Below are 10,637 nucleotides of genomic sequence, written 5' to 3' on the forward strand. Positions count from 1 at the left end.
TGCTGCCGGATTGCAAGGAGCTAGCCTACACCAGAACACAGACGGGTCTGGAATATACCCACCGGGCAGATTGTTCAGGGAATAGAAACACGGCGGCACATCCGCACTCCCCTCATCAAAGCAACAGCCTCTCAGAACACACTCGCTGCCGGAAATCCCAGCAAACCCACAGGCTTTGCGGAATTGGGGAGACAGCCAGCATTTATCTGCGGGGAGAACAGTCGGTGGTTGCGCTGAACAGATCGCAACAAAGACCAAACCCAGAGCCCGCAACCCATCCATTACGACAGGCCAAACCTCCCCGCGATAGTGAGGCTGTGGAGCCGACTCGCCCTCTTTCTGCCACCGCTGGTTAACCCGCACTCAATGAATGTCCCAATCAGCCGCTGGCCAGAGTCCGCCGCCCACGGCCTCGTGCATTCCCGCGGGACCCTCGGGTACGGGCCTGGTTTCAATCAACCAATCAAGCTAGCTCTGGCTCAAGTTAGTGCTACGGATACTCCCCTCTTAAAGGTACCGCGCGTGTATTATTCAACTCTATATTTGAAGGGTAATTCTCGTCAGACACCAATAATTTGACCCTGCATTTCACCGGGTCCATGCGGACCACCAAGTAACCATGTACAGTGATCCCAATCATCCACACTTAGTCCGTAGCCTTCGATGCACCGGCAGTTCTGGTGCTCGTCTTGATCCTTCTTTAACGTTGTGAGAGCACCTGGTCTCCCCACCTCCTCAGACACTGCGGTCCATATTCCAGGCATGTTCCCGGTGAATCCGTTCATCCTTGTATCACCACTGAACCTCCTGCCCCTTGCACTCAGCTGGAGGGAATTTTCTAACTGAACAATCCCAGCTTTTCCTCACAATCCAAAAGCTCCAGACCATGCAACACCCACTTGCAACGCCTCCAGTGTCATCTCATCCTTGGAATAACGTGGCGACCAGAACTGAACACTCTGCTCTTGCTGTGAACTGAACAATATTTCATGACTTTGGACCATATTCTCCCTGCTCTTGTACTGAGGGCAGCAGCCAATGAACGCTGGTGTCCCCGCGACTTCACCTACCTGTGCTGTCATATTCACGGACGTTTGGACGTGCGCCAAGGTCCTCTTCAGCACCTTCCATCGGAGAGAAGATAAAAAAGCTTGAAAACACGCATCGCCAGGCTCAAGGACAGCTTCAATCCTGCTGTTATAAGACTCTTGAATTGACCTCTCATACGCTGAAAGATGAAATCTTAATCTCACAACGGACCTCGCCATGGCCCTTGCTCATTATTGACCACCTGCACTGCACTTTCTCTGCAACTGTGACACTATATTCAGCATTCTGATGTTGTTTCCCTTTTGTACGACCTCGATTTAAGTGTTTCAGTGTATCTAGGAGATGCGAAAATAATAAACTGATTCCAATTCTCCGCTGCTGAATATTACCCAAAGACCCTTCCAGTGTCTGTGTCCGTCCTGCCCTGATTTTACTCTCAAAGTGCCCCATTTCATCCTATCTGCATTTGCCCTGCTCGCCTTCCAAACGAAATGACCTCGCACTTTTGCATAAGACTCCCCTCACATCACAGGAGAGGAGAGACGTGAGAATGACCGCAGTGGGAGGGGTCCTTGATTATGTTGTCCTGCTTTCCCGAGGCATCGGGAAGTGTAAGTGGCGTCACTGGAGGGGAGGCTGGTTTCCTTGATGGACTGGGATCCGTTCACAGCTCTGTGACAATGATGAACCAATACCAATACAAATATCAATGTGGGGATCAGTGCTGGGACCTGAACTCCTTACACTGCATGGAAGTGACATGGATCAATGCACCGACAGTATGTTTGAGAAATATGCTGACGGAACACCCATGGGTAAGCTATGAATATGATCAGGAATTTACAACATCATGTAAATAGTTTGAGTGGAACCCGATGTGGAAAATGGAGCGTAATCAAGGAAAACGTGAAACTGTCCGTTTTAGCAGAAGAAAAAGAAGCATATTATCTAAATATATAATTTAGTCTACATGGATTTTAGTAAGACATTTGACAAGGTTCCACATGGCAGGCTTCTTCAGAAGGTCAGAGGACATGGGATCCAGCGAAGCTTGGCCGTGTGGATTCAGAATTGGCTTGCCTGTGGAAAGCAGAAACTTGTGGTGGAGGGAGTGCATTCAGATTGGAGGGCTGTGACTAGCGGTGTCCTTCAGGGATCGGTTCTGGGGCCTCCTTTTTTCGTGATTTTTATTAATGACTTGGATGAGGGGGTAGAAGGGTGGGTTGGCAAGTTTCCAGACGACACAAAGGTTAGTGGTATTGTGGATAGTGTAGAGGATTGTCTAAGATTTCAGAGGGACATTGATAGGATGCAGAGCTGGGCTGAGAAGTGGTAGATGGAGTTCAAACCGGAGAAATGCTAGGTAGTACACTTTGGAAGTACAAAGTTTATGGCAGAATTCTTGGTAGTGTGGAGGAGCAGAGGGATCTGAGGGGTCCATATCCATAGATCCCTGAAAGTTGCATCACAGGTGGATAGGGTAGTTAAGTAAGCTTGTGGGGTGTTAACTTTCATAAGTCGAGGGATCGAGTTTAAGAGCTGCGAGGTAAAGATGCAGCTCAATGAAACTCTGGTTAGACCACACTTGGAGTACCGTGTCCAGTTCTGGTCGCCTCATTATAGGAAGGATGTGGAAGCGTTGGAAAGGGTGCAGAGGAGATTTACCAGGATGGTGCCTTGTTTAGAGAGTATGCATTGTGAGGAGAGACTAAGGGAGCTCTGGCTTTACTCTTTGGAGAGAAGGAGGATGAGGGGAGACAAGATAGAGGTGTACGACATATTAAGAGGAATAGATAGAGTGGACAGCCAGAGCCTCTTTCCCAGGGCAGCAATGCTCAATACAAGAGAGCGTGATTTTACAGTAATTGGTGGGAAGTTCCAGTGTGATATCAGAGGAAGGTTTTTCACCCAGAGAGTGGCTGGGGCATGGAATGCGCTGCCTGGGGCGGTGGTGGAGGCAGTTACATTGGTCAAAGTCAAGAGGTTACTAGATAAGCATATGGAGGAATTTAAAATAGAGAGATATGTGGGAGGAAGTGGTTAGATAGTCTTAGGAGAGTTTTAAATGTCGGCCCCACATTTTGGGCAGAATGGCCTGCATTGAGCTGTACTGTTCTATGTTCTATGTTCTGTGAATGGCGCAGCAGAATCGATGGGCTGAATTGAGTACTTCTGCCCCTATGTCATATGGTCTTATGGTTTAAGAAGGACAGTTTAACGCAGGCAAAGAACAGCCGTAGCTGGGTCGTGTGCGAGTGCTCATGGCTACAGCTTTGGTCTGCATGAAGTTGGAGGAATGGGAAAGTTTGTGAAGATAGTTTTTGCGAAGTGACGTGAGGGTTCCTGGAGGAGAACTGGTTGTTCTTTGTTCAAGAAAGAAAAGGAGGGTCCTCAGACATTCCTGCCGGGAGAAAGATGATCACGCAGACTGGAATATCACGGCAGACTGAGTTCTGGCGGCGTAATTGTTCCCTTGCTATTCCTCCAGCAACAGGACAACTGGCTGCTAAACGTTCCTGGTTCCGATGTTTCAAACCAGGTAGTGGGGTAGGTTAAAGAGTTGGAGGAGTGGCATGACTAATAAGGAGAATGTCACAGCTGCACTCCGAGAGGACATACCGGAGGGATTATCCGCTGAGGAAATGTGAGGAGAGCTCAGGATTAAGAAAGGTGCATCACTCTGACGCGGTCACACTGTTGGCCTCCAATAGCCCCCGCGAGATAAAGGAACAGATATTTAGACCGATTATGGAAAGATGAAAAAGCAACAGGTTTTTGGAGTGTGTGGCTTTAACTTTCCCAATAACTTCGCCCAACAGCAGTGATCGGGATGTTAATTGAGAGGATTCTTACGGATAGGATTGACGGGCATTAAGTAAAACGTGGCCTCCTTCGGGACAGTCAGCATGGCTTTGTGCAGGGCCGGTCATGTCTTACAAACTTGATTGAGTTTTTTGAGGATGTGCCGAAGGTTATTGATGAAGGCAGAGCCGTGCTTGTTGCTCATCTCGATTTCAGTGAAGCATTTGTCAAGATCCCTCATAGTAGTGCGATCCAGAAGATTAAGCTCCATGAGATAAACGGTGAGTTGGTAACTTGGATTCAGAATTGACTTGCCCATAGAAGACAGAACACAATGGTGTTGAGGTGTTATTCTGGCTGGAGGGCTGTTACCAATAATTTTCCACAGGGATCATTGCATGGACCTTTGTATACATTGAATGAAAGAAGTAGATAGTTTTTGCGTAAGTTTGCAAATTACAAAAAAGATCGGCGGAATTCTGGCTGTTGCAGAGTGCGATATAAGGATGCAGCAGAACACATACATATCAGTTAAAGTTATGGGCAGAGAAATGACAGATGGATTTCAATCCGAGCAAGCGTAAGCTGTTGCACTTTGTGAGGTCACATGTCAGGGGAAAGTGCACAGTTAGTGGCAAGACATTTAAAACCACCGATGTACTGAGGGATCTTGGCGTGCAAATCCACAGCACCCTTTAATGGACATGCAAGTATATCCGGTGGATCAATATTTTGCCCTCCCCTAAGACGAAGACTTATACAATCCAGCCGTGGGCGGCGGGAGTGCGCTGACAGGACTGTTGGAGAATAAAATGGTATTGATGTCAGATTAGTGCCAGTGGATGTTTTGACGGTGAGGGCGGACTCGGGAGGGCCGAAGATCCCGTTTCCGTGCTGAGACTCCATCAGCCCAGCAGAAAGAATAGATCGGCGACAAATGCGCTTCGCCGTCACATCCTGTCGGACAACGAGCAATAAGGTCCGTCTGGACAGCGACACCCACCGCGGATCAAATCAGTAAATGATCAGAAATGGTCATGATGAGAGTGCGCCTGCATTTCCACACGGCGACCCATTGTGTAATCGGAAAATGCACCAAGTTCGAGAAGGATTTATACTTAAATTAGTCTTATTACCCTGGAACGATTGTAATGATACACATTTAGAGACACAAATGGGCCCCGGAAAACGAAGCACTAAAACGGAAAAGAACACACGACTTCATGTTCCGTGTCCGGTGGCATGACTGGTGTTGAATTCCAAGGCAGGTGCACACATCGCCTTTACTGTTGACCGATATTGTCTGCTTTTGTCCTCCCTCCTCGCAGCGTTTACTCGGAATGAGTTTATTTTGGAAGCCATCATATTGGGTCTGTTCTGCAGTATCTCCGGTGATCGGAGTCACTGCAGTCAAGATAATATTCCTGCAGCGCACACACTCCAAACACGCGGCTTATTTTTAAATCCTCTTTGTCTGACTCCTGTTTACCAGAAGCGCGATTCTCCCGATTGATTCTATCAAACCCATTCTCTCGGGAAGCAAGTCCTGGTGGAAAATGCCGAAATGAAGGAATGTTAATATATCTGCGTCACCATGGAGTAGAGAAATTAGCTCCGTCATGGATGGATACACTTGAAACCTTATTGCTGTTAGTTTTCCAGTGAATACCCCGGCATCTTCAGTGAAGGGCGGTTTCCGAACTTGTTTCCAAAATCCGCACCGGCCTTCTAATCAATGCATAAATTTAACGCAGTATTATTCTTTTACCTCGCCCTAACTTCGGTTTTCTATTATGCCCTTGTTCTGAGCAGTGGAACCCATCGCAACTGGATGAGGAATAGTAGTCTGTATAATTGATTCAATTCCTTGTGGGGAACATTTTAGCGCAAAAGACATTTCCCTGTCCAGACCCGTTACCTCGTTATTATTTCCAATATTCAGGTAAGGAGACGTCTGTGTTCAGAATGTAATCAGTGACTGAGACCCCGGCCTCTCTGGGGTAGCGCCACTCTCGGTGTGAAAAAACGTTCTAATAATTTCAACCCCAAATGGTTGACCCATGAAACCCAATGTTTTAGAACCTCCGGTCAGGGAAAATTACTTTTCACTGTCTCGTATCCAAAGAATTGGAAATGTTTGACAGAAGTTAAATTTCATTGCTGTAAACCCCAGCGAATGAGTGTCTCAATATCTCCTTATGTGACATTTACTCGCGCCCAGGAGTCCGGTGCGTTGACCTTCATCGTACTCTGCAGTGGTAGTCTTCCTTGTTTTGGGTAAGGAAACCAAAATTGAACAGGGGGTTCGAGCCGTGGCCCTATAATAACTGTTGTAAGAAGTCCTTTGCTGTGTACACAACTGCTTTTGCAAACATTTGCCAACAAAGCAACATCCTTCCCAATCCCCCACTTCACCGATATATCAGGTTTCAGTGACTAAGACACAAATTCTCCCAGATTCCTTTCAACGCCAACATTTCACAAGCTCTCCTCCTTTAAAAATCTCAGCATTTCTGTATTTTTTTAACAGTTGGATGGCTTCACATTCTTCTCCGTCTAACACGTTGATGGTCATTTACTGAGCTTGTTCAAAGTCAAACGTCAAAGACAAGTCCATTGACATATGCACAAGTACATGTATCCACAGATGTAATGAAAAACCTGCGGTGGCATCACACTCACAGGGCATCAGATAAGCAGCATTCACAAAAAAATATGCAAATTCTTTCAAGAAGGAACAAGATCAGAACAAACTAACAACATCCATTTTCGTGCAAAATGATCATAGTGTTGTTCTACTGCAGTAACTGGGGTTGTGCCGGTTGGTTCAAGTACCGAGTCTGTTGAAGGGAAGTAACTGTTCTTGAATTTGGTCCGGGTGGTCATATTCCCTCGATACTTCTTCGCACCTAAATCACGACTCATCATCCTTCTTCGATTTCTGTCATCACTGACACTGGGAAATATCTTACATTACATCAGACAAATCGTTGACATAGAGTGTGAATACTTACGACCACTTCTGGAACCCTGTGTTGTCCCACTAGTCGCAGCCTTGCGGATGGAAGTGTTTATCCGTATCCTTTGTTTTCTCCCTGTCCACCAGCTCCTCTCGAGGCCGGTCCATCACCACAGTCTCCTGCATTGATGGGAGTTTATCGCAAGTCTTCCGAAAATCTAAATACACTCCATCTGCCGTTTCCTCTCCACATCACCAGACTGAACATTGATTTCTAAAGAAACTGAATAGTGCGAGCACTGAGAGTGGGACAAGCCCATAGCCCTGTGATAAAATGTCACAATGCAACTCACCAGACGGCAGGTAAACCATAAATGGTGATAGAAACACAATTACAACGAATGCACTTCTGTCCTTCAATGGCAAGATCCCAAGCTCTTTCCGGATACAAAGTAAGTGACTGCTTCATGAACGATGCTGCCCAAATTATCTCAGTGCAAATAATTTGTGCCAGATGGTGTTCTGATGTTCCGTCTGGAGACCCAGACGCTTTTACTTGATTGTTACCTTCTGACAGAGCAATCAGCCACCACCCACCCACTCCGCATTCTAAAACCAGACTAGAAACAGAAGCTTTTGATTTCGGTTTCAAACTGAAACCTGTTTGTGTTGCTGGAAGTCACCTTCAGCCAACGCGGCCCGAATTTGGCTAACAAGCATCCCTTAGTTGTATTTTTTTATTCTAACCAAGAAGCAATAACAGAAACGCGGAGGCAAACGTTGCGAACATCGGCAGAGACTGTGTTGAGGTAGGACAGAGTTAGGTGTGATCGGCGGATCACAGGGAGTGGCCAGTTGTACTGAGACTGAAGGTAAACGCTTTCATAAAGAGAAGTTGACTGGCCAGACGTGAAGTTGTTGAAAGTGGGACACAATAGCCGGTAGATGCTGAAACCTGGAGCAAACACCAACCAAACAGCTGAAGCAACACAGCCGTCAATGCCACATGTCGAGGCAAAGGGAGAGTCGGCGTGTCGTGTCCTGCATCAGGACCAGAGAACAAGTGCGGTTATAAATCGCTGCAGAGAATGCAGACGGCAGATGTTATCCATAGGATTCACGGAGTGACTGGGGAAATCCTGACATGCATGGTGAAATTTCTATAGTGTGCTCGGGATTGATATCACTATCGTGCTTATTATCCAAAGCATTTCACCACAATCACAGCATTGTGATACACTCAGATTTGGGAAAGGAGAGGCTGTTCGTTTCATTTGGCAATTATCAAACCTTTTTTCACCGATTAATTTGGTGAAACTTGAAATATAATTCTCCCTGGAAATAAGGCAACATATCCCTGGTACTGAAGAGTCAAGGGCTGGAGACTGTCACGAACCAGCAACAAAAGAAACACACTGAGCATGATTCAGTGTTAAAAACTATTTTATTAATCACTACTTATGATAATACGTAAAATAAAAGTAAAAATGTTAGTATGTTAGAATTCAAAAATGTTAAACCTTGAACGTTAACCCCAAAACTAAACTCTTCGTGTGTGTGTGTGTGTGTGACAAAGTCCAAAACTCCCAGTTCCGGAATGGTTCTTAAAGTTCAGTTCCGCAAGCCATAAGGTGAAACATGAGCAAGGGCTTCTTCAACAACCACCGTTGTCTGAAGATAAGACGTAGATGTAGAGAACATAGGGAGAGTAGATACGAAATCCAAATGTTCCACGATGGGACCCAAACGACACTCCAGTGTTTACTCGGTAGTGACTTCCTCACCCCGAAAAGCATCCGAACCGTGGTCGTCCACACACAAATACCTGTTTCCTTCTACAGGTCAGCAACAAAGTGAACTCCACCGGATTACTTCCAACTTCCATACATGGATTTCAGTGGCAAACACAGTTATTGTTTCTCATCCATCGATAGAGAAAACAAGCAGGCTGGTGTCTCTCTCCCTTCTCTCTCTCTCTCCTTCTTCTTCTTCTTCTTCTGACTTCTTCAACAACGTCATTACGTCCTTTATCTTCTATTGACGTAAGCACGCCCCACACACACATACACACACACTCTCGATCTTAAAGGGACTTTCACTGAGTCCGTAACACCTCCCACCTAAAAAAAAAATTTTCCCAAGAAAATTTTAACCGCGCATACAGTTAGTAATGTTAATAATTATCATGTTACACAACTACAGACTATCAGATTAGTACAGATACATGTTTCCCATTTAACATCGGGAAAGACAATCAGCAATCACATTATCTTTGCCTTTAATGTGAGTTATCATGAGATCAAACTCTTGCAAAATTAAACTCCAGTTTAACAGCCTCTCCTGAACCTTTTTGATTTTTAATTGCCTGAAAACAAGCATTGGGCCCAGCTTCCTTCTTTTTCTTCAAAAGGGCACAATTAGATATCACGTGGCCAGGTTTCCTACAGTAATAACAAGTACGCTCAACAGGTTTCTCCAGCCCTGGCTTCTTTTCATCTTTTCCTTTTTTGATTACTTCCCAATTTAATCTCCGCTTTACCTGGATTGTCCTTGTAACTCTTTTGAAAGGTTTTAGGTTGTCCCCATTTGGATTTATGGGTTAAAGCATAATCATCTGCCAACCTAGCAGTTTCTTGTAAAGTTTCCACTGCCTTTTCATTTAAATATGTTGTTAATTCAGCTGGAACACATCTTTTAAAGTCTTCCACCAGTATCAATTCTGTCAATTTATCGTAATCCCCATCTACATTTTTAGCCAGGCACCATCGTTCAAAACATATTCCCTTTCCATTGGCAAATTCCATATAAGTCTGATCTGCAGATTTCCTCAAGTCTCTGAATTTTTGTCTATAAGCCTCAGGGACCAATTCATAGGCCTTCAAAATAGCTTGTTTTACCTTGGTATAATCAGCTGCATCCTCAACAGACAAAGCAGAATAAGCTTTTTGAGCTTTACCTTTAATCACACTCTGTACCATAAGAGCCCATCCAACAAGTCAAGAGCTGGAGACACAGGAACACAGGGAGATTTCATTTGGAGGATTCGCCAGTCAGGAACGAAGCTGGCTGAAATCGCAGTAGAATCAGAAGACGGGAAATACTGCAAGTGTAATGCAGCTAAATTTGTGAAAATAAAAGATGCAAGAGAGTACCGCAAGTGTCGACAATGCGGCCTCGGCAAGCTGGGATTTCAGTGGCTTCCAGTGGAATGGTTAGTTTGTGTGCTGGAAAATGGGGTTCTTCGATATCTCTACAGATTCCACTGGCTTCTGGAAAACTGCCCATGTGAGTCATTACAAGCCATATTGCTTCAGATGGATTGGTGCCATGAAAGATAACGAAGTACAGTTAGCAGCTGTTGTGTTAAATCTCACTCGTCACAGTAGCGTTCAGGACTAAAACCGCCCGAGACGGAGAAGGCGGCGTAATTCTGCCCCCGCAAGGAGGTCGCTCATTTCATTTTACCTGTCACATTAAACCCCGTGCTCCCATTTTCTGAGCCTATGTGATGTACCTGCTGTAATGATGATGGTCATTTGTAGGTGATACCTTCGTTCTGCATAATGTTGATGCCACGAAAAGCTCTGTTGATGCATCACACACCTCGTGGCGAAAAGAAAAAAACTTGTAACATGTTATTCGGACAAGTTGTACAAACAAGTGTTTGTGATATCTCTCGAGGAGTAAAATGCATTTTACAGTGGCACAATAAGTAAAATCGTTCATGTTAATTGTTTGTTAAATGGGTTGTGGCTGACGTGAGTTAGAAGACGTTCCCCCCAATGGTCCCAGTGGATCTTCCCTCTCCTGTATAAGAGTTTCGCAC

The 10,637-nt window shown here is 45.3% G+C and overlaps 1 protein-coding gene across 1 annotated transcript in view; it reads right to left on the reverse strand.

Annotated features, from left to right (window-relative positions):
* Positions 1–785, reverse strand: part of cfap43 (cilia and flagella associated protein 43) — a 28,716-nt gene extending 27,931 nt beyond the window's left edge. The window contains exons 1-2 of the mRNA XM_052027663.1: positions 626–785; positions 298–445 (exon numbers count right to left, since the gene is read on the reverse strand). Of these exons, the coding sequence (XP_051883623.1) occupies positions 298–445; positions 626–785 (308 nt within the window). The remainder of the gene's footprint in view (positions 1–297; positions 446–625) is intronic.
* Between the last annotated feature and the right edge of the window lie 9,852 nt (positions 786–10,637).

The sequence above is a fragment of the Pristis pectinata genome, chromosome 12, assembly GCF_009764475.1.
Source record: "Pristis pectinata isolate sPriPec2 chromosome 12, sPriPec2.1.pri, whole genome shotgun sequence".
Lineage (NCBI taxonomy): Eukaryota > Metazoa > Chordata > Chondrichthyes > Rhinopristiformes > Pristidae > Pristis > Pristis pectinata.